The following is a 24,517-nucleotide window of genomic DNA, read 5'->3' as shown; positions in this document are numbered from 1 at the left end:
TATTACAGGATATATAAAGCCTTTTTTTTTCTAAACACTCAGAAACATTATTTAGCATTCACTTGTTTGTTTGACCATACAAAGAGGGTGTCAACCTATGTACAGTTTGACAAGGAGGAGTAGTGTCTTGGTTATCAATGTACTGTGGAAGTCCTTGGCTTAAGAACGCATCTGTTCATGTTGTTTTAATTCTTAGAAGGCATCTGCATAAGTTTTATTTGCTGTAGGCAGAATGTCAGGTGCATAGTGGATCCATAGATTTTATTCTGCCCTCCCCCCAGCAACTCATGTAGACCTCAGGTCATCACCTACTCAAGATGATTCATCTGTGGGTCAGCAGCAGAATGCATCTTCTGTCTTTGCCAACAGGTGTGCACTATTCAGGAGTATTGGAGCTCACAAAATTCATTAATAAGTAAGAGCATTTTCTTTTGAGGCTGTCAGACTTGCGAATGAGCTGTCAGAGGGACACAAAATTCAGTCATTGTTAGGATGTGGCATATGACACCTTTTTGATGAGTTTTTCCTTCTGAAACAACATAGATTAAAAAGAAATGCAAAGGTATGAAACTGCTTTTCAGAGGAAGGAAGAGGTAAACACCCAAATGATCTGTGTATGGAAGCCTTCCTGAAAGTCCCTTAAATGCTATACCAAAGGCACAGTGCAGAAAGAACAAGGGTTTAAAACGTAAATGTGTGAAGTGTTCTCGAGGCTGTTGTTGACGAGTTTCTGCCAGCTCTTTCTCCCTCCTCCCCATGCTGTCTGACCTCGGTTTGGTAATTGTGATTATCATGCTAGCCACTTTGGTGGAAAAAAGACTGTATTTCAGCTGTAGCATCAATACCTAGTTGTGGTAGAGGTGTGAAAAAAAGCTATGACCAGATGTTGAGATAATGTCTGTGAAAATACTGCTTGCCAACTTTACATGAAGAACCACCATTTTTCAGCAATTTTCTGGTCTTGATAACTCCTTGACTTCTGTTAGGTTAGTGCTTTTAGGCTGCCAGACGTGGGGGTTTTTAAATACTTTTCTTTATTTTGTTCATGTGTCTTTATATAGAAGAATCTTTACAGTCAACATGTATTTCTAGATGCTGTGTTAAAATTGCTGGCAGAGTCTATTATTCTATACAAACTGAACAATCTGGCCCCTTGTTTTATTTATAAAGGTTCAATGTATCTTTGCCTGCCTACATCAATCTGCAAGGGAGTGTCAGAAAGGCCCCGCATTCGCCGAGCCGTGAGTTATCAATAACTTTTCAGATGTGTTAATGAATGTGGAACAAACGCAGTTATGTGTTTAAAAAAAATACGGATCCACCTCCTAAAAAGCAAAAAAAAGAAAAAAAAAAGAAGAGCAAAACTCTTTACTGCAGTAGCAGGCATGATTATAAAGGGATTACTCTAAATTTTTAGTAGTGTAAGTATAACTAAGCAGTAAGGTTGTCCTCTAGAAAACCTATTGTTGAACTGCTTTGAAGCTCTTTGGTGTGTGGGTTACAGGTCTTAACTGTTGTATCCCGCAGGCAAATTAAGCATGTGTTGTTTATGGAAACTTTTGTTTACTTAAGAATCTGAAACGTGGCCCATCTGAAAATGTTATATATTAGTATCCTATGCATAGAACTGATATTTAAAAATCTGATTACATAATGGTAAGAAAGGCTTGTAATCTTTAAAGATATGGGTTTGTTATTCCCTTCTGTTATAGTTACCTCAGTAATGAATTTGGCTTCTTGAATTGTTTAATAGATTCAAAAGTCTTAGAGTTTCAAATCATGAAGCCTTAAAAAAACTTTAATAATTGCAAAATATATCTACACTCTTTAAATTATTTAATGAAATGGAAGAGGCTGCTATCTGAACTCATCGTATGTCGTGTTTTTTTCCCAGCAGCCATCCTTGCTTCAGTAATTCACCAGTAGGTTTTCAATGATTAGAGATCTTAACAAGTTGTTATGTTTAAAAAAATAACTGGCTACATCCTGAGCAAGATTAAGGTGTTTTATCATGCCTGTGTCTTAACAAGAAGAGAGCCACTGCTGTGATCTCTCTTCTGAATTCCAAACAGTGATAATTATGTTATGACTCAAAGGGAAACATATGCCCTCATCCCCAGAATACCAACTGGTTACTTTGTTCGGAAGACTTCAGGTCTTGCTCCAAGAAGGGGTTATTTAACCTTGCAATTGGACCTCAGTATCTGAGCAGGTTGATGTTTCTGCTGATGCAGGAACTACAACCTACCACAATGAAGATCTAATTAAGATGTTCCAGCCCAACAAGCAGCATGTAGAAGAGAAAAGGAAAAAAAAAAAAAGGTTTATCATATGGAGATATGCAAACACCTGTAAGATATTTTGCATATAGGCTATGCCCGTATATTTGACTGATTTTCTTTTCAGGTTTGTAAGCATTTAAAATCATTCTTCTGCCAACTCTTTATGCTATTCCCATCAGAAGTAAGAGGGTGCAAAATCATAAAATAAGTATCAGGTGGGATTTGGTGAAGACTCAATGTGTATCATTTTGTGTTTATGAGGCTGCTTTTATATGCTAATTCTTGCATACAAATACATCACTATTTCATGCAAAATCTGAATAGAACATTATATAGCTCATTTAACAAATGCTGTTGTATCAAAGTGTTTTTAAGCTAATACTGACTTTCTGGTTTCAAGCACTTTTCCTACCGCATTTTTGAAGGGGAAGTGTGAGAGGTTTTTTAAATAGCATTATAGAGCACTAAAACACACATTTGTGTTTTTTGTGTTATTTGGCAAAGAAACATAGAGTGTTTTATAGTTTCCATAGATGTTCACTATGTGACAGGGCACTGTTAACGCTTTGCATGTAACCTGGAGAACATGTTTGACTTCCTCAGTTTTCTAACCTGGAATGTGCTGATTTCTATATTGCAGGTGACACGACCCGTCAGCGAATCAAATTCAGTGATGACAGAGTGTGCAAGAGCCACCTTCTCAACTGCTGCCCTCATGATGTGCTCTCTGGAACTGTATGTAGCTAAATCTCATGTTTTATTTAGATAAGAATGGAGAAATTGAATTATATTTGTTCTTTGTAATATTTCCTTTAATTTCATGATTTTCAGTGAGTATCTACCTAGTGCTCTCCAGTTGTTCGGAGGAACTTTTATAAATGACTAATTTATGGGTTATGAAGTTAGTTTTTAGAATTCTGTGTGCTAATTATTACTTAAATTTCATTGTTTGGTATTACATAAAAAACCAAATAACGCTACCTACATGAATTGCGCTGCAGCAAAGTGGTCTTAAGCTGGTACAGTTACAAGTAGTAGAAAAAAAAGAAATATAATTTATGCACAAATTATGAAGTTGCTTTCTTAAATTATGTGGTAGTGGGAAAGTATCCTACAGATACATTTGTATAGGGAAGGGGAGAGGTGATCTTTCTTTCTTCAGAAATATTTAATGAAAATAATTGGAAGTTCAAATAATTAAATTTCTAGAAGCTGAGATAGCCTTAATATGATAGTAGCACTTACTATACAATATCCAGTTACTGTGCCATTTTCATAAATTCTAAGGCCAATATTAAATCTCCATTTATGGCATACTAGTAAGTTGTTTGACTTGGATTTTTGTGTACTCTGTAGCCAAAGTTCTACTGCCTGAGCATAGCAAACAAGGGGCTTTGACAGTGTGTGTGTACTTTACCTTGGAGTGCCTGTTTTAAGTAGCTTATTTTTTGTGAATGGCAGGTGAGTTGTGTTTCATTGATTATGTAACCTGATGTTCAGTGATGTTAAAATAATTAATAGTAGAGAGATGTAATGTGATGATATGCGGAGTCTTGTGTGCCTACTGGTCTTAATGATGCACTTCTGTACCTTTTCTTACTCATGTTGGCACATATAAGTACTGGAAAACCTGTCTTAAGGATTATTTGAAGTAGTACTGTGTACCAATGTATATCTAGTTTTATTTCGAGCTGTTGTGTACGTTACTGTCCAAACAACATGGGGAAAAGGGGGGACAAATGTGTTCTTCTCACCCATCTGTTAGGTTAGCCAGTGTTTTGGTTGTGTGGTAAGAAAAATAGCTTCTACGGGGGGGAGGGTTGGACATACCAGTATGCTGTAAAAACATACAAAGTCATTGGTCATAATCCACAAGAAGAGACTTTTCAAAGATTGGTTTGGCAGCTCTTCATTGTGTCTAATTTCGGTAAACAAAGATTTCTAGGACAGCTGTCTTTAGCAAATAAGAAATGTTTATCTTTAGAACTATAAAAGTCATAGTTATCATACAGTAGTGCCTCTGATGGTGCAGGTCAATCACGTCAGCTGAGAGAGCTTACTCAGTTTAGGTGGAAGTTTCATCTGTCTCATACTGGATTCTGCTACTGCTCTTGCAGAACTAAACTAAACTGCCGCTTCAGAGAATATCAGTCTTTTCTTTTTCCTTCCTCATAATGCAACTAGTCATCATACCACAAAATGTGTTTCACAATGTAAATCCAGGTCCAGAAAAACAATGACTGGTTTAATCCTTTTAGTGGGACTAGTGGGACTTGTAAGAGGCAGGCTTTACCTGGCCCATGCGATGTTCTGCTGTGGATCTTCTCTCTTTAAGAGCAGTTTTTAAAAGGGCAAGAAGTGAAGAATCTGACTGAACAATTCATCATTGATTTAGAAAATGACTGTGAAGTTTTCTCCAGAGTTTTGAGAGGAAAATTTTGATTTTTGCGTTCAAGATCTATACATAACAAAGGTTGAGTGACACTTCTTTTTTAAATTCAAATCCATGAATGCTTCTGAAAGGATAGGTTCTCTGGGGACATTTTATGAGGTTAAATCTCTGTTGACTAGATTATCAGTGAAATACTGGACATGAGTTGCCATTTTTTTTGCATCACAAGATAATCTGTGATTCTTAAGTGCTGCATATTACTGTTCCTGTCTGCAAAATGCAGGCTTCTGTACAGTTTTAGTCCACCCACTCTTTTGAAAGCACTCAAGGAGGACATTCACAGATAACAGAAGACAAAGTGACTCATATGAGTAGGCGCTATTAATTTAGTGTATTCATTCTTTCCCTTAATGGCCAAATCCCCCAATTTCTGCCAAAGTGTTGATTTCCCTTGACAATAAAAACCATGTTCCTCAGGCTGCAGGGTGTTTTGGTAAAGGTACTTTTGGTTTAGGGGTTTTATTTAGGGATATGTTTTTGTGCTACCAAGTTTCTGGGTTTGTAGACTTGGAAATTCTAAGTCAAGCAGTCAGAGGTGTGTCTGCCTGCTGGAGGTGATTTTGTGTCACTTTTTGGGGAGAGATAGGGAGAATATTGGTTTGGATTTTTTGTGGCTGCCTTCTAAGGGCAGTGGGAGTAATGGGCTACATGGAAGCCATAGGTAGAATTCTGAGTCTCAACAGCAAAAATGCAAACAAAGATAAAATTGTAGCATCCTCTTTCAGTTTATTAAATACCAGTTCCAAATCTCTAGTGCTCTGTGATTTTTTTTAGTTGAAATGTGTTCTGAAGTTTGTGGTAGGCACATAGTAAACTAATTGGTAAGATCACAGAAGTTGTATTCAAGATTGTAGAACAGTGTTCAGAGCTTGCTTTTGACAATGACTCTCACCAAAGCTATTTTAAACTGTCACTTTTTCATATTTTGGTGCTCTGCTTTTTCATAATGATTACTTGGGTGCCAGTTCACATGCATAAATCAGTGGTTTAAGAATTTGCTCGTTCAAGTTGAAAATTTTATAATAAGAGATTAATAAGCCTTTGTAAACCCTGACTACTGGGACACTGAATAATTTGCCACTTAAAGTTAGCAATTTTTATTTAATTTTTTTGGCCTTAGAGGGTTAACACTGTTACATTTATCCTAAACAGTTGCTGATGATCAGGCTTGTGGGCTTTTTGGTGGCTTTGGTTTTGGGTAGGGTTTTTTTGTGGGTGTTTGGAGTTTTTGTTTGTGGGTGTTTGGTTTTTTTCTTCAAAAAAATGTTTGTTTGTCTGTATTATGATATTAGGACTGAAGCTGCATATGTAGGAGTCAGATAACTCCTCTGTAATGGTACAAACCTATTAAGCAACATTCTCTGGATTTAAGTAAGGTCTGTGCTGTGTTCTGCAGGTTCTACAAGATGTATAAGCATGTTTTCTCTATCTTGGTATGTTTCTGAATGAATAGCTGAGTACTAATGAAAACTACAACATGGGAAGACTTAAAACAACTACCTTTAATAAGATTAAAATTAGTAATGTCCTGAATATTTGTAGTAACCCAGTAATTATCTTTAAAGATCCCAGAACAGTTCAATACTTCTGTATCAATCTGGCTTTCTTATTAGCTTGATTGTGCTTCCCTGATGAAAAAAATTCACAAATACTGTATGTGGTCTGTGCAAACAGTGGTTGAGAAATCCTTTCTCCTCAGTGGTTTAACTTTGTATTTATGTGTATTTGTTGAGGAAAATCGCTTCTTGCATTTTATTTATACTGACATGAAAGTATGCTGTGTCAGCTCAGCCCTGCAGTTAAGCCTGTCTTCAGGTGCTCATGAATTTATTACACTCTAGTCTTCAGGACTGCTGCTGACTAAAACCATACTGACCAAGACCTTGGTTTAGCAATATACTTGAATACATGATTGACTTTAAGCTTGTTAGTGGTGGAATTCAGCTCCAGATTAAGACATCTAAATTTAGGTTTCAGCTGAGGAGCTAGGTGTTGAAGCTCGCTCTGAAGTCAGAAGGTATCTAGGCAGTGGAGCCTAGGAAGGGATTCAGTTCACCTCCCCACTGGGTATCCCTGTCAAGGTGGGGTGTATCCATTTAGGCTCACTGAATGTACTGTCTGTGTCTCCTTTTCCTGCTGTGAAAGAGAAGTTTAGATAGTTCACACATCTGCAGATAGGTGTTAGTAAGGTGTTTTAATCTGTAGTTGGTTGATTTGCCAGCAGTCCCATTGGCTCAGTGGAACTATTTGGATGCTTAAAACTTGTGTTTTGAGATGTGACTGTGATTTTTTTTGCTGTACTGTTAGAAAAAGCATTAGAAGCTGTTAAAAGGCATTTGTGCTGGAGGGTATCAGCTTTTCAGTTCAGGACTGATTTGATCATGTGAACTGCTTCAGCTTAGCAAATCAAATTAAATTAGGCTTGCATAAGCTACCTCAATTTGTAGCCTTCAGCCCAGTGGTGATGAATTGTGAAGTGGTCTCTTGCCCTCTCAAGTGACCATGTCAGTTGCTTGAAATGTATTCTTAATTTTTTTGAACAATGCCAGGAAAGTAAACTGACTGTACCATATTCCATTTTAATGGGTTTGATTTTCTAGGTGAAGGGAGGTTTTGTTACGTTCTGTACGGTCATCAACTTCAGTTTTAGTGTATTACATAGTCAAGCTATAAGAATAAATACTATGTGAACACTGAATTATCTCATTTAAAAATAAGAAAGACCTGCTAGCTTTGTAAGTGGAGATCTATTCTAAGGACTTGAAGTCTTCAGAAGTGAGAGTATGGTTATAGGGAGAAATGTCTTTTAAAAAGACTTCTGAAGATACCTGGAATTCAGTGATTACAAAGGACTTCAACTTAATAATTTTTGCATCCTTTTTGGTCAGCATTTCTTTCCTGCTAGTGGGGTCAGAGGACTTAAATTACACATTGTTACATCATCCTAAAGGCTCCCTTTCTGAATATGTGTTGCCTACAAGAAAGGATGGGCTTTATCGCAAGTGTAGAAATATGTCAGAAACAAAATTGTTAATGCAGATAAAAAGTGAGTTCCATTGTAAGGAAGATGTCAGCAAACAGTCTATCTGCAGCTTCTTTTTATCAGTAGCAAGTGTTCTCATACAGACCCTAGTAGTTGCCTTAACAATTTGACAAAGGAGGAGATCTGGTTCCTCCAATATCAATTTATCAGCAACATCAGATCTTTCTAAGCAAACAAACAAAAAAATCCTTCTCTTGCTGAATGTGAACTGTTTTGGTAAGGGTATCTTTAGAAAGAATTCTCTGCATAAACATTGTCCAGAGTATCTTGTTTCAAAAATCTATCAAAGACACATGTTGTTTTTAGAAGCATTTGATTGTTTGTGCTACTATGTCACACTTGGCTCAATATCAGCCCTCCGTGTTTTAAGTAGCTTTGGCTTTTCTGTGCTCTTTTTGCGCTCCTTATAGAGTACATTCCGTAATCAAATTTCTGATGTCAAAAGAATGTGTAGTAGTTGTAAAAGTGCCAGAAAGGGAATTTTGCTGTAGGTGGCTCAAGATCTGGAAGAAAAAGAAAGCCTTCTTAATTTCATGTTCCAGAAACAGCATCATACCAGAGTTTACTTTCCAAATAAGTTATTAGTGCCAGCTTGTCTTGAGTGCATATTTATGTTGCAGATAAACTGAAGAGATTCTGTGTTGCCCAATTCTTTGGCCAGCTCTTCCTCGTCAACTCATATTTAACATGTGATTATTTTATTTTTTGTACCTGATTTAATTGAAGCAGAGCTATGCACCTTTGTCAAACAAAATGTATGTAATCCATATTTCTGTATTAATTCCAAAGGCATTCTGTCTATTTCGTGGATAGGATGACAAAAATTATTACTAAATCATTTCAATATGAGGTTGTTTAGGATGAAAGACAGTTGTCTAAACCTTAGCTCTGGGAAATCAAGCAGCTGTAATTGTCCATCTAGCAGTTAGGAATTAAAATAGTATTGCAGAAAATGGTTAGCAAATCTTTAGAGTAGAAGGCACTACTTTCTTATGCAGAGCTCTGGAATAGCAAAAGTACTCCTGATATGCAGCTTTGCATGTGGTTACCTAGACTAGTCTTCAGTAATAGCTTTTATCTGTATTAAAGATTGTCCAAATATGTAAGGGTTTTTTCTTGGCTTTAATCTCAGTAAAAGTGCGGAAAACTGCAAAAAGAGCCCAAAATGTGGCTTAACATACTCTATAAACTTTATTTATGTCTAGCCTGGGGACTTAGATATTCTCACCTTTCTTTATTTGCATTGCTTATCAGAACTCCTCTATAAATCACTTTAAGTAGTTTAAGTCTGTCTGAAAGTCAGTGTATTGACTGTGAAAAACAGTTTGTGTTCTTTTTAAGCCTTCATTAGTAGCTCAGTGTGTGAGCATGAGTCTCCCTCTTAGCCATCATCTGTTTCAACTGCGATTGATCTTTAAATGGCTGACTGCAAATGCTTGTTCTCTGCCTCTGGAGTAGGCATGCTTGGGCACCAAACCACAAGGTGCACTTGCCCAAAATGAAAATAATGTGTCTTGCTGTATCCTCTCTCCATTTCCATCTGCTGTCCATTTACTCCTCAGCTGGCCGTATTAGCCAGATTATAATAGGAGCTGTTCTGTGCTTATTAAAGTCCTCGACAATCCTGATCCAGCATAGACTTGTGGCAGCAGTGAATCGTCCCCAAAATGAGTTGTCTTCACTTGATGTTGCACAGCTTACACCAGCAGAAGTGCTTTTTAGCCTGTTTTTACATATAATTTGCAAAGTGGTTTAAGAGTTTTAAATGTGGTGGGTCTTTTATGTCTCTCTACAATGGAGTTTGCTAATAGAACTTTTAAGAAAGATGTTTTAAAGTGATATATCTGTGAAGGTTCACAAAGGATTGCCCAGAACTGTATTAAGCAGCAGTTCCAATAATGAAGTAATTTCTTCAGCAGCAAAGCTAATGATAAAGAATCCTTTTCTCTTGTACCTGCTTGTTCTTGCTCCCTGTTATGCCACATGAATATTTATAAGGCAACATTGTTGGATCAAAGAGGAGAAGGGGAGTCAAAATTTCTTCTCTTGTGATTGAGACATGTAAAAAAAGTGAATCCTCTGTAACAGCCACCTAGTCTCTCAAAATTTCTGCTAATATTACTGAAGTTATTCAAAGGTTTTTGAGTTTGCCGTCTTGATACTGTAAGAGATCCTAGCTGCTTAGTCCCCTACTGTGTTGTTCCTTCATATTGTCAGCATGTTGTTTGTGTGGCTGCCCAACAGGTTGGACAAAAAGACTGCTGAAAAATTTGCCTCTGTTTTTGGTTTGCTGAGATATGTTTTACCCAGTCAGTACCCAGATGGTGTTGAACTGCATAGGCAGATGTGTCAGCGTGGAGTGGCACAGCACAGTGATAAAGGGAGGACAGAAAATTTTTCGCTAGTAATGCTGTCCCAGAGTAATTACCATCCTTTCAGGCTATGGATTTACAATTCCCAGTAAGAAGAAAAGAAATCAGGAAATGTACTATTTTGTGGAAGTTAAATCCAACCCAAATAGAGGGAAAAGAAACATAAAGCACATGTAATAGTGAACCGAGTGCCGTGGTGGTGTTATGTGAATTCTGTGGGTTTTTACTGTGTGATGGAAGTTTATTTCATGCATTTATTCAAAGTGTATGCAGATTGCATATTAAAATAGTGGGTTTGTAATGATGTGGTGGATGTGTTTCAGGCTGCTTCTCATTGTATTCAGACCTATTAGAGTGTCACTAGCTTTATGTATGCATTTAGAACTAAAGTACTTCAAACAGGATAGGCCTTGAGTTCTACAGTTTAGCTGTAAAGACCTTATCAGTACAAGAAATGAACGAGCATAAACACAATGTTTTCACAATTTTAGGAGAATTTTTAAGTGTCTAATTTTCAAATAATTTCAAAATATTCTTTCTTATTGTTTTCCTAGTATTGAAGTACTTTCCTGAAAGAATACTTCAGTTTAAATAATGTCAGCCTCTGATGAGAGGAAATAGACATGTATTATACATTGCTCAGCTTCAAGGTCTTTGTGGATTTGCATCAGTTAACAAAATTGCTGAGGGCCTGTATAGTTGCAACAGGAAAAGCTAATCTTTATCATTGCAATCAGATGTTCTCTGTTGCAATCAAATGTCTTCTGGAAAACAGATTTATGGTGGCTGAAGGGTATTTAAACAAGTGCAGTTTATAAAAAACTTTCAAGTTCAAAATTCTTCATTTTAACAATCTTTTTGTTTGTTTGTTTCTAATATTTGAAATAAATTAACAACTTCCATAAAAATTACTTTAATGGATTCATTGGAACATCAGTGAATGGGGATATGAGAAGACAAAAGTAATTGATGTTTGGGTTTTTTACTCTACTTAGGAGGCTTGAATTGTTTACTTAAATCCAAGTATTTTATGTATTAACAAAAAGCAAGCAAACAAAAACCCAGCTAAACCCCTACTCATTTGGCTCACATTCAAATGACTTGCAGTACTTTCTGAGTTAACACTCATCCTCTGTTTACAAAACTCACAACACAGGTTATTAGTTATTTTAGATTTGGTTCTAAAAGTGTTATTTAATTCCAGCAGTAATAGCTTTTTCCATCAGAGTTCAATTTGCATTATGTGCTTTCAGTGTTAAGAAAGGATTAACTCTTCTTAATATTAAGTGAGCAGTGCCAAGAGCAGACCTAACTGAAACCATGCTGGTTTTAAGTGATGCAAATAATCAATTTCAACGATTATACATCAGCCTGTGCTTTTGCAGAGAGGCTGCCTTGGTTTTATTCATTTTTGTTTGCATTTCAAATTGGCTTTGGGAGGGGTTTGGTTTAGTTTTTTGATTTTTTTTTTTTTTTTCTGTTGTTTGTGGGGGGGTTTTTTTGGTCTGTCTTGATCACCAGACTTGTGGTGAACACACTGAATTAGAATTTCTTATGCTGTGTATTATGCAAATTTCAATTTAAAAACAGTGTTTGTTATCTCATAAGATTCTGGGCGCTCTTCTCAGTGGCATTGTATGCAAGATTAGTGATGCACCCTACTTAAAAAAAGTAAGTCCATACTTTCTTCCTGCCCTTCCAAGAAGGGTTTTAAACTACAAGTGAAGTATCTGTAATTTTTCTCCCCTGATTCTTGAACACAGTCCAACATTCAGATCATCTTCACTCATATGCAAAATGTTTTGCTGGGATTTGATTTTTTGACTCTCTCACTTGGAATGCTTCAAGAATGTTTTTTAAACAGCGCTTGCCGTGGTGCTGTGGTTGTAGCTGTTTCAGGTGATGAATATACCTGAAACACAGCACCATAGAGTGTGCAGACAGTTCGGGTCGAGAATTTGACCATTTAACTGCCAGTTATTTTCATAGAACTTGATTCTGCTAAGCTGTTTAAATTCAATACAGGATGTTCCACTTGAGTCACTTTTTTAAACTTTCAGTAAAACAACATTTTTGGGAGACGTTAATGATACTTTGTGATCCAAACAGCTATCATGATAAGACAAGCTGTTCATTCTCTCTGCTTTTATTATTTCCTAATTCATGCATTTCTGTTAAAGACCTGGTATCATTTTATAGCTTTGTTAAACTGTCCTTTTGTTCTCTCAGGGGAGCTGATTTGCTTCAGAGTATTTGACTGTTAAAGAAAATCATGCTAACTTATTCGTTGTAACATTTCTGAAAAATTAAACCACATTGCCTCTGTCTCTTTTCAGAGAATGGACCTTGGAGAATGCCTGAAGGTGCATGACCTGGCATTAAGGGCAGACTATGAAATAGCATCTAAAGATCAAGATTTCTTCTTTGAGCTTGATGTATGTATTTTGTCTTAATGCTGGAGAGAGAGCATAGTTTGTATACCAAGGTCGATACACTGAGCAATAGATGTTAAGTTTTGCTACACACAGAAGGATCTTATAAACAGAGAAACCCTTGGCAAAGATACATGCCTCTTCATGAATATATGCAAGTATTTAATTTGTATTGTCACTCTCTAGGTAGAACTGTTAACAACCTCCCACAGAACAAAATATCATAAACGTGGGTGCTGTCTTAGTGTTATCACATAGCAGGCAAATATTAAGGCTGTGTATGCTTTGAAGAGAGTTTTAAATTCTATATTTAATGAAGAAAGTAGTTCTGTATTGATAACAAATCGTATACTGTCTCCATACACTATAGTTTGAGTTTTGTACTCCCAACTAGGAAGGTAGTTTTTGCTAGGACAAAAAGGTTTGGTTTTTTAATTGCTGTTTGAAGGGATGATGTTAATATGTTTAATAGCTTAAAACCCTAGTGAAAAATGTTAACAGTATTGCATGTAATGGCTGGATGAAGTGATCCTGAATATCCTTTGAAGAATTTTAATGCCTGCTAGAAATACTCACTTCTTGTCAGAGAAGACCTAAGACAGATTCACTTCCAAATTTCTGCAAATACTTAGAACCATGACAATGTGTAGGCTATAGTTTTTAAAAAGTTGTGTGTTAATATGTGTTTACATTATGTGTCACCATAAACTGATAGAGTATCATTTTACAAAGGTTTCACTAATAAAAACTTAAGGAAGTTAAGTCTTGATAAACTTAGGAAGCATTACAGCTAATGAAATATCCATGTTCTTGACAGCACTGATCTGTGTTCTTATTGATGTTTTAGGCAATGGACCATCTGCAGTCATTTATTGCAGACTGTGACAGGCGAACAGAAGTGGCTAAGAAAAGACTAGCAGAAACCCAAGAAGAGATCAGTGCTGAAGTTGCAGCTAAAGTAAGCATGGAAAACTAGTAACTGAAGTCTCTTTGAAGGTCTGTTTTTCCAAAGAGCCAACTTGAAGTTTTGGCAAGATATTGAATCTCAGAATTCATACTGAGGAGAGGGAAAAAATAACACATTTTCTCTATTCTTCCCAAAACAGCCCTTAAGGCACAGGAAGGAGAACAGGGAAGAGACCTCTGATATTTTTGACCTCGAGAAACTTGACACTGTGATTCCATGCCATACAAATGTTAGTAATTCTTACACTTTTTGATCAAAACTTCATCCATAAATTAAACCAAAATTGATGTGCTTTTCTCTAGATCTTCGAATGAAAAAAAAACTTCTACAATTTTTGTGCACATATGTACACATGCTAGGAGGAATGATTACACAAATACTAATTTTGCAAGACTGTGTGGTATGGACAACAGTGTGAATTACTTGAATTTTCTAAACAAAATCCTTCTCTGGAGTTGGTACATTGACCTGGTAACTCAGCCTTTCTCTGTGTGTTTTTCAGTGAGGCATTTTCTATTTCACTCTTAACACCTGGAGAAGTGCTCTCTGCATGTTTCTTTTCTGTCCTACCAATTTTGCACACAGTAGTAGTTCAGATTGTTTTCCATAAGTAAAAGCATTTCCTGTGTTAAGCCTTTCCTTGTCTTTCAAGGCTGAAAGAGTCCATGAATTGAATGAAGAAATTGGGAAACTGTTAGCCAAAGTAGAACAGCTGGGAGCTGATGGAAATGTGGAAGAATCTCAGAAAGTAATGGATGAAGTGGAGAAAGCTCGGGTAAAGAAGAGAGAAGCAGAAGTAAGTTGAATTGTATAAGGCTTGGGGGATGGAGAGGGCAGGGTCAAGTATTAAATTGGTTGGCCTTTGTGTAAATTGGTTGACCTTCATGTAATGCAAGACGTCTTATCTACTTTCACTTCCTTAGCTAATTGCATCATATAAAACTAAAGAAATTGCTTTGCAGCATCCTGTACAGTCAAAGTTTGTACCCTTAAATACACTCATATACAATGAAAATTATACTCCCTTCCACAAATAATGCATTCATCTTAGCTTAGCTGTATTGGTCAGTTGTATCTGTGGACACTACCATTGTGTCTGTGTTTGTTGGACTGACTTGCCTGGTTTGCTCTCAAGGCTTTTGCTGTGGCGTGCTGATGTGACTTGTACTGGAAAGCTTCAGTGAAGTGAACCATTGTCTTCTCTGGAAGATACTTATTTAATGTCTTGTGTATCAGTCCAGTCAAAATGGTCCTTGTAATGGTCAGGTGGCAGAATGCACCAAGAGCTTTTCATATTGTGTTGCTCCAGGATACAGGGATTTACAGAAACAAACATCTGCAGTTGTTTTAATAGTACCAGAAGGGTTGCTGACAGTCTTGCTGGTCTGTCATCTGAGTGTCTGTAGATAAATTTTGTTCAGATAATGTGTTTAATTAGTGTCTAAAATGCAGATGGGTTTCTCAGGAAACTAACACTGTTTTAAATTGCGCTCAGAATTAAAACTGGTGTAATATTTTCATAATATGTCAACACAGTAATTGTAGTGTTAGTGTGTATTCATTGTTGGATATGAAAATATTGTTCAGCTTTCTGTGCAATATAGTCTTACGTAAAGGTAATAATTACCCCACTTTTTTAATTCACAAATCCACAAAACCATTTGCTAATGTCCTGCTTTTAAATATGTTCAATTTTCAAAATAAGGAAACATGCCTTGTGTCTTAATGAAACAGTTGATTTATGAATAGTGTGAATTAACTGAAGGGTGTGCTGGTGTACATTGAATTTGGTTATTAATTTGTAGCATGTGCTTGGTAAAGTGTTATCCTTGTATTTATATGCACTGAGAAGTAACAGCAAATTTTTTTTTCTAGGAAGTGTACAGGAATTCTATGCCTGCCTCCAGCTTTCAGCAGCAGAAGCTACGGGTTTGTGAAGTGTGCTCAGCTTATCTTGGTCTTCATGACAATGACCGACGACTTGCTGATCATTTTGGAGGAAAACTACATTTGGGATTTATTGAAATAAGAGAGAAGCTTGAGGAACTCAGGGTAAATCATTCCTATATTTTGTGTGTGTGGTCCTACTTAATTATTTGACAGGCAACCTTAATTGAATATTTCCTTCTGGATGTGTGGGATTTTTTCATGTCACTTTAAAATTTGAGATTTCATTAGCCTAAAAAACACTAAAGATTTTAATTTAACATCAATTACCCAGATAATTTACTAAGATGACCTCTTTTGTACTGAGGTATATTAAAACACATGCAGAGTAATGCATCTTGAGAACAAAGAGTGTGATTCTACTTGTAAATTGATAAACTGTATTTTGAACGAACAGCAGCAATGTTATATTTAGCAGTCACAGGAGATATCCAAATGAACTTTGCTTTTAGCCAGATGATTGACTAAAAATAATAATGAGACTTGAAGATACGAGAGCATGGATTAGGGAGGATGATAACACTTGGAAAAGTTTTCAAAAAAATGTAAAGAAATGCTTGGAGCTCAGACAGCCTGCTGTATGGTGAATAACTAAAACTCACTTTGTTTATTTTATCTGGACAAAGATTAGGAGGTGACTTTGAATTTTCTTCTAAGTAATTTTTCAAGGCTTTTAAGCTTAAGTGACAATAGATGAAATAAACAGGTTCCAACAACTCAAGGCTGTAGCTATGCAAAGTGGAAATACAGAATGATGGATATCTTGAAGTCAGGCTAGCTGTTAAAATAATTCTTATGGGGAGGTTGCATGTTCTTTATAGCTTGAAAATTTGAAATCCAGTTGGAATATTATCCTAAACAACCCTATCTTGACCAGAAATCACGTGCTGGAAGAAAGACTTACTGGAATTGTATTCTGGTCATCTGGTATTCTAGAGAATGGATTTGGACACTGATGCCATTTATGACCTTAATATAGAAATTATGGAGTTCCCAGCTCAATCAAGCATTTTAGCTGTAGAAATCACTGAAGACAATAGCTAAAGGACTTGAAGCCCTAACAGCAGAAAATGCTGCTAGTGGGTTTGAGTAAATTGACTTGTATTATGTTTCATAATATTCCAACTGTCTTGCATGGATAATGACTTACTCTTTGGAGAGCCCAACTCTTTCTGTTGACTGTAGAGGCAATTTAGGCTCCTAATATAGCTGGTGTAACTTAAATCTTAGATGCCTAGAACAGATCACGTGTGCTTCCTCTCATCCCTCCATGAAATTATGCACAGTCACTTGAACGAGAAGCCTAGCTTGTAGTTAAATTGGTGATGTTGTACAAGGAAGTATAGATATAATTTGACATAGGGGTTGAATTGACTGATTATTTACACCATTCGGAAAAAAATATGCATGGATAACTTATTTCACATTCCCAAAACATCAAAAAAATAATCTTTTGAAGTGGTTCGCTAACAGAAGAAGAAAACAATAACTATCCCCTCCTTCCTCAGAGCTCTCCTCAGAGATCTAATCAAGATGCTGCTGGGGCAATTCCACCTCTCAGAAGAAGGTCTTTACAAAGAGTTGAATTTCTTGCATCATGTCCAGAAGGTGGCAAGACTTGGGTTTGGCCAGATCTCCAGTTGTGAGTTCCACATCTGAGGGCCCTCTACTGAGCGTGCCTTGTCCCCAGTAGTAGTGAGTTCAACCTGGGGGCTAACAGCTGAAGCATCTGCTCTAATTATATGTCTCATGGTCACAATACAGAAACAAGTAGCCTCAAAACCTAGATATCAGCCCAACCAAGTCCTTTAAGAAACAATTAACTCTCCCGGTTCTGTATTCTTTCTACTATTCCCCGGTGGCCAAAATATGATAGGATTGGCATGGAAACTCTCACATTAAAGGCATGACTTGCTGCTCTGAATTCCCCTTTATTAAAAACTTAATGTTTAACTCTGCATATTTCAGGTCTTCGTGTAACACCCATCTATTTGCTGCAGCTCTTCTGCAATAACTTCTGTTTCTTGAAGAAAAAAATACATATATACTGAGGAAGAGAGAGGGAATAATATACACAAGGGAAAGGGAATATACCTGAGAAAAAGAACTGAATGTTAATGTCTAGATCATTTTTATAGCACCTTCATCTGAGAAATTTTGAAGTATAACTTAATGAATATGTTCATTTGTTTTTAGAGGATTGTGGCTGATAAACAGGAGAAACGAAATCAGGAACGTCTGAAACGTAGAGAGGAGAGAGAAAGAGAAGAAAGGGAGAAACTAAGGAGGTAGGGAGCTATTTTAATTGCATGTACATAATGACCTATTTAAGTTTAATGAGAAACCTATGATGTCGTTCATAAACATTTCTAAATCTGCAGAGTTACGATACTTTGCATTCTTTGAAAACTTACAAGGATTGAGATGGAATTTCATGTCTAACTGTTAAAACTTGGAATTGTTTCCATAAAAAGCCTTTTTAAAAACTACTGATAGTAGTACATCTACGTATTGGAACAAATGGTCTTTAAATGAGATAATTTTCAGGTGTGTACCTTGTTTTGAGACCTGATAATTGTGATCTATACACATGTGATTTTCTAACATCTGATAGCTATTTTCTTCATATATGTTAGAAAATTTCCTTATTGGAAGTAGTTGAATGTATGACTAAGGAAAGTAATTCCCTGTTCTTCTGTGAAATAGTAGCTTCCAGACCTTGTGGAATGGAATCTGAACTGCAGTTCTCTCAACATGTTAGCTTCAGAGGCTAACAGTGTAAACTTTTGAAATCTGTTGCAGTCTGATAATACTTGCCTGTCAGGAAATAAGGGAATACTGACTTGAACTGTAAGCTTTTTCTATAGGAGGGATGGGAGTTAAAAAGCAAATTAGACATTCTTTTGGGTTTCTAATATGGTAATCTCAAAACTGAATTAAGGGGGGGAAAAAAAAACAAAACCCACAAACACAAAACGGGGATTTACCAGGTGTTTCCTGGTAAACATGTAGCAGTAAAGATGTTAATATTAAATAAAGGGTCTTTAAACAATTGCTACTAAAACAAGAAATACAATTACAGGTCAACTAGTCTAGTTTATTATTACTAAATTGTACCTTATATAATAATAAGATTCTATAAGAAAAATTACTGTTTTCCTTTTATTTCAGGTCCAGATCCCACAGCAAGCATGCCAAAAGGTATATAAATCTGCAGACAAGGAATACTAGCGGTGAAGCCAGCCTTTCACAAGCTGGCACATTATAAGTTTGTGTAGCACTATTAGTTTAAGATGTCCATCTTTATGAACAAAGCTTTCTGTTACATAGTCATCTCTCTGTGATTTTATACCATGCTACTGAGTTTATACATGTACATTTATTTTATGGCTCCTGCAATGCAGCCTTGTGTCCCAAATAACATTTAAAACACAGATAATTGCTTTTTCTTTACGAATGTTTGTGGTTAGTACCTTTTTGTGAAACCCCATGTTTTTAAAATCCTAAGCACCAGGTTAACTCTTAATAGATCATCCATCAACAGTATGAGTGTTCTTCCAAACCTACGCTGTTGCAAGTCACCAGTGAGGTATGACTGCAAAGTGATTTAAAAAAAAAAAAAAAAGGAAAGAATAGACTGAATTTTTATGGTGTTTAGAACCTTGCAGGCTAGTTTTGTTATTGTAGCTATGGGGAACAATATAGTCCAGTTTCTTCAGAACATCATAATACAAAGATTCTGGCAGATAACCTGTATCACTGCATCAGGGAGTTCTACAACTTTGCCTAATAAAGACAAGATTTTAAAATTTTAAAAAGTAGATTTTTTCCATATTTTAATTGCTTTTGGAAGCTTGAATTGGCTATGCTGTAGTCAAACAGTCATGAGTTGATTTTAAAACTGTCTGCATTAGTCACAAAGCAGTTTGTAGCCTTTCTAATGTTGCTTTCCCCTGTTTGCCTGTGATCAGACAATGCAGTAGCTCTGAACACTGCAGACCATTCTGTGTGCAGATTTGCCTATGCATAGAGTGCATCATATTCACAGTACACTGGTAAGAGTACCTGGGTGAATGCAGTGTCTGGTTTAAGTCCTTTCTGTTCCTAGATCTAGGTCCCGAGATCGCCGCAGACACCGGTCTCGCTCAGCCTCACGGGAACGAAAGAGAAGAACTCGCTCCAAATCCCGTGAGAAACGCCATCGTCACAGGTCTCGCTCCACCAGCCGCAGCCGGAGTCGCAGCCACCATAGAAGCAGGCATAGTTCCAGGGACAGAAGCCGAGAACGCAGCTCCAAAAAGAGGTAAGTGTTGCCCTAGAAATAAATGGCTTTTCCTAGAGGCATGATGAGAATTCTCACACTAAATTAAGTTTACAGTTACCACTTGGCAATTTAAACACGTTTTGACTCTGTCTCAGGTTTTAGTTACAACTTTAGCGTAATTATGGTTTGACATACCAGTGACTTTTTTCTATTTATTTTTTATAAAAATAATAGCGTTACATTATTTCAGTTTTGGATGAGTGCTGCAGAGTACTGGTGTCAAGTTGATAATACAAGCTTCCTGCAGCGTAGGAAAACAGCTCATTTTCATTTGACCCCAGGGATATTAGCAGTCATCTTACTGTCATACATTTGTTTTTTCCCTCGGGCTCTTGTTCCCAGCACCAGAGCCCATCTGTTGTGTACTGCACCGTATGCAAACAAGTTTAGGTATGCCTGAAAATAAACTTGTTGCACTACATCTGAACGTGTTGCTTTGCAAGGAAAGTCACTGAACCCCTCATTAAAGGGTAACTGCAGAGGGCAAGCTGGGGTTATTGCTTTTGAATGATTCAATTGCTGTCTGCCTCTGAGGATTTGCTGGCTTCTTTTAGATGAGTTAAGCATAACTTAGAATGGGATTGCACAACGAGACATTTGACAGGGAGGCCTGCTCATAAACAGGATTCTTTTCTTTTATAGGTCAGCCACTATGGTGTACATTTGAGTGCAGTACAGTGTCAGGGTGCTCAGTCTTAAAGCCCTGACAAACTGTTGACTTGCAAGAAGGTAAAAGGTCTGGTTTTGAAGTGACCACACGTGCAGGGTTTATCTTTCAATTATTTTAGGAGTTAAATCACCGAGGATGGAGAAATACGTTGAACGTGTTCAAGGATCTCATGGACTCTTTGCTCAAAAAATGAGCTTTTTTCTTCATAGAGTAGGTAGGTGACTGTAATCCCATTGTGCTCTGTAAGAGAGCACAGAAGACAGGGTTAGTCCAAGTCTTTTCTTTCTTTTTGTTGCAGATGGATAAAAGTTATAAGTTCAGCACTCTACTTGATATCAGCAGTAGCGTCTGGTATTTAAAATACTTCAGTTTTCTAAAGTCATTATTTCAGACTTGGCAGTTTCCATCTCCGAAGAGCGTGCCCCTTCATGGCATTCACAACAGCAGATTAGCAAATCTTCAAGCCTGTAGTTTTTAGCGTTAAAACAGGCTTTTCCTTTGAATCAATGTATTTGTTAATTTGGATAAACCAATTTGTAGAGTTTGTGCTCAGACTGCCTTTACTACTTCTACTTTTCCATCTTTGCAAGACTCGATTTCCATCCTTCGAAGAAAACTGTTCTGGTTGATCGTACTTGTTCAAACTCTCCAGTACGATTAGCACAATGCAAATGATGCAGAGAGATATGTAAGAACAGGGAAATGGTATAGACCCCTGGTGCTATCCATGTAACAGTAAGCATGTTAAAAGTAAAAAAATATAATGTACTTCAGGGAGCAAATTTCAGCCTTATGATATTCACTACTGGAGATATTTCTCCTGATGTCAGTTTCTGCCCTGAAGGAATGCAACACACCTGTGTTGGAAGAATCCCTGGTACAAAGAAGAATTTTGCAGTACTGTTGGCTTGAGGGGAAAAAACTGCTGTGCCATCATTAGCAGCTCAGACCTCTTATTTCTCTGAGGTGAAGCAAAATTTTTACTCTGAAACTACGTATATTGTGCTTTCAAGAGATTGAAGAATCCGTAGACCTGTGATCTTGCTGCACTGGGACCAGGATGGCTGTTGAACTTGCACCTGGACTGGATACCTCCTTTTTATAGATGCCTTTCTAGTCAGTAGAGCAGCTCTCCACATGAACATCGGAGAAGTCTTTCTGTTGAATACCATAGCAATGGTGATGCCAGAATGCAAAATAGACCTGAACTCACAGGCTCTGATGTCCTTGTCTCCTAGGAACTCTTTTTTTCTATTCTAGGGAAGTACTCATTGCCAAATCCTATTTTTTAAATTTGTTTTAGAAGGAATTTCTTAAAATCCTCAGACGAAATATTTCTATCCAAGCCTGTGTGTCTTAAGCTCATAACATTCAGTTGTCCAAGGAATTCTGACCAAGAATACTCTGGAAAATAGAAGACAGGCTCCAGGAAGTTAACTTCTTCAGGAAGGAGTCCTAGAATTTTGGTTTTGAATAACCAAATAAATTCAGATCTGGGGAACATGGTGTTCTTACCCAACTCCTGCAGGAGAGCAGTGTGTGACACAAGCAGTAGAAAGGCAGCTGAAGGCTGCAGCAGTGGCAGCCCCTGGTGCCAGTAATTCTAGGGCCTTAAGAGAAGTGTGCCATGATTACAGGCAAATGTGCAGAGTATTCCTGCTTTCAGCGAACCACGCAGTTCCTTCTGGTTTATCCTGTCCACCCTTTATAAGAAAGTATTTTCCGAAGAGCCTCTCACATTAAATGAAAAAGTGTCGCCTCTCAGGTACTTCTTAATTCTGAAAGCAAAGGGATGTTTTATTGTGTGCTATAGCTGAGGAAATGCTACAAACACATACATTTGTCTGACAGATACATTTTTTTTATTCCGTATCACTATGAAACTGGTGGATAGATTTAAATCTGTTAATGGCTGGGATCTCATTTCAAATTTACCAGTATAAAGACCAGACCTCCATACTCTATGTATGTTCAACTGAACATACATGAAGTGTCAGGCAATAGTAGCAGTGTGTCTTAGATAATGAGAACCTATCTGGTAATAGTAGCAACCTGCTAAGGTAATAGGAACTCTAGGTCTACTCAGGCTTGGATTACTGGCTTACTAAGAGCAGTAAATAAAGTCCTACTTTTTCTTGCTGTTAGTCATAAGTTTCAAATAAATAAAATTGTCTTTCGCTTCATTAGAAACAAACTATGTAGTTGGTGCATTTTGCTTTCCAACGAGAAAGTGAGTGTTTGCAGTTAGATGTTAAGATGCATACTCAGTAAGGTCAGTCATGACACAGACCTAAATATAGGTACACTGAGAGAAGGTTTTGTTAGTATGCTTGAGCCCACTTACAAGAATTCATGTGACAAGGGATGATTGCTCCCATACAGACATTGTATGGATGAATACCTGAAGTCATAAGATGGGGCTTCATTTCACCTGGCTTTAGATGACTAGGTGAGATGTAAGTCTCATGAGTCTCATTACAGACTCATCTGACATAATTTTCTGTATTTTGAGATGAGACAAATCGTGCCTTAAAGTATCTCTTTCTTCTGCTGACTGTTAAGGATCAGTTGGGTAGTAATGCTTTCTAGCATTCTAGATAAGGTAAGTCAAGGGCAGTACCTTGCCCTTGAGAAAGACAGTAGTGATATTTCTAAGTCTTTTGGTAGTGATACTGCTTGCTAAGGCAGTTGTATAAATTTTCACATCGCTGTGCTGTGATTCATTAAACCCAGTCCTTCTTCTTGTCTGCTGATTAGAGACTCACTTGTAGAGAGAGGGGACAGCTGGATGAATGCATCTTAATATTCCTCCAAAAATGCATTGATTAAAAAGCCAAAGCTGTGAATGGCATCATATCCTATCTGTCTGTCTGTTTTAGGATTAATTGCTAGAGTTAGCCTGAATCAACCAGTTTGGAAGCGTTGTTACTTCTGCAGGGGACTTGCAGCACAAGATACTTGCTCAACAGCTGTACTAACTCTGGGATTAACCTCTTACTTGGCATGTAGCTTCTCTTCTGTGACATGGGATTTGTGGAATAGGAATAATACCTCTGGATCTTAGCATTTGCAAACGCTAAGTCTTGCAAAATTGCAGGGAAAGTAATCTTTTCAGCTGAGGAACTAAGATGAAAGGTCACTTCTTTGTAAGCTTGTAAAAGGAAATTAGTGCCAGGAGCATTTTGCAGACCTTAGTTTTGAAGCTTTGAGGAGAAGTGACAGTAACTTTCTGTAAGGGGAGAGAGTACAGTTTCTGGCCAGTAAACCAAATTTTTTGACAAGGAACCGAGTGGCTAGCTTTGTAGCATGCTGTTTTTTCTGTAAAAGTTTGTATTAAGCTGTTTTATGATTGCAGTATATGGTAAAATGAAAATGCAATGTTTTTCAACAACGGACTTAAGTGCATCGATAAGGGAATATAGAGAAGGATGTCTAATCCGTTTTTTTCCCATACGGGTAGCTCATTCAATTTAAAACAATATGGATTGTTTAACAGAACATCCCTTTTCTGGCTCTATCATTTTAAAAATGCATATTATCTGAGTAAAATATCTAAAAATAATACCACCCCAACCTTGCAAAATAACACAAGGGCTAATTCTTGTAACAAAATATAATTGTAGCACAGTTTGGTTTAGTTTGTATTTGTCATGTAATAGTCTTGTTCCAGAATAACACAAGTTAATTTCCCCCGCTTTTAATCAGACTCCCATTTTTAAACATTTAAGTTTGTAATGTATATGTCTGAGAAAGGCTAGAAACTGCAGATGAAGAATTTCCATTAAACTTCAGTTAATACAAACTTGAGGGTGGAGGTTGAAAATAAGAGATTTAGTGAAGCACATTGCCCTTAATCTGGGCTCTGTAGTAGATGTAGATTAAATCCTGCCTCCAGGTATTTGTCTTTTGAAATTGGAAGTAGGAAAGGGAGAAGAGTAGAATGATTTCTGATGTCTTCTCATACACTTCTATTTATATAAATCTGAATTTGGGTTGGAAAAAGAAGAAAAATACAAAATCCAAGTGCT

General features: G+C 37.0%; 1 protein-coding gene across 3 annotated transcripts in view; it reads left to right on the top strand.

Annotated features, from left to right (window-relative positions):
* The window catches only part of LOC113988739 (putative RNA-binding protein Luc7-like 2), a 32,506-nt gene that overhangs the window by 7,010 nt on the left and 979 nt on the right, over positions 1–24,517 (top strand). For 2 of the 3 annotated variants that reach the window (XM_027722598.2, XM_039391414.1), the window contains exons 2-10: positions 1,171–1,241; positions 2,923–3,017; positions 12,486–12,584; positions 13,429–13,539; positions 14,201–14,344; positions 15,424–15,600; positions 17,692–17,783; positions 18,667–18,696; positions 19,604–19,798. In XM_027722598.2, coding sequence (XP_027578399.1) covers positions 12,489–12,584; positions 13,429–13,539; positions 14,201–14,344; positions 15,424–15,600; positions 17,692–17,783; positions 18,667–18,696; positions 19,604–19,798 — 845 coding nt within the window. In that variant the 5' untranslated portion in view covers positions 1,171–1,241; positions 2,923–3,017; positions 12,486–12,488. The remainder of the gene's footprint in view (positions 1–1,170; positions 1,242–2,922; positions 3,018–12,485; positions 12,585–13,428; positions 13,540–14,200; positions 14,345–15,423; positions 15,601–17,691; positions 17,784–18,666; positions 18,697–19,603; positions 19,799–24,517) is intronic. The other variant, XM_027722597.2, reaches the window with a different exon arrangement.

The sequence above is a fragment of the Pipra filicauda genome, unplaced genomic scaffold (assembly GCF_003945595.2).
Source record: "Pipra filicauda isolate LSUMZ 115617 unplaced genomic scaffold, ASM394559v2 scaffold95_size2449627_pilon, whole genome shotgun sequence".
In the NCBI taxonomy this organism is placed as follows: domain Eukaryota; kingdom Metazoa; phylum Chordata; class Aves; order Passeriformes; family Pipridae; genus Pipra; species Pipra filicauda.
This window is presented reverse-complemented; position numbering and strand designations above follow the sequence as displayed.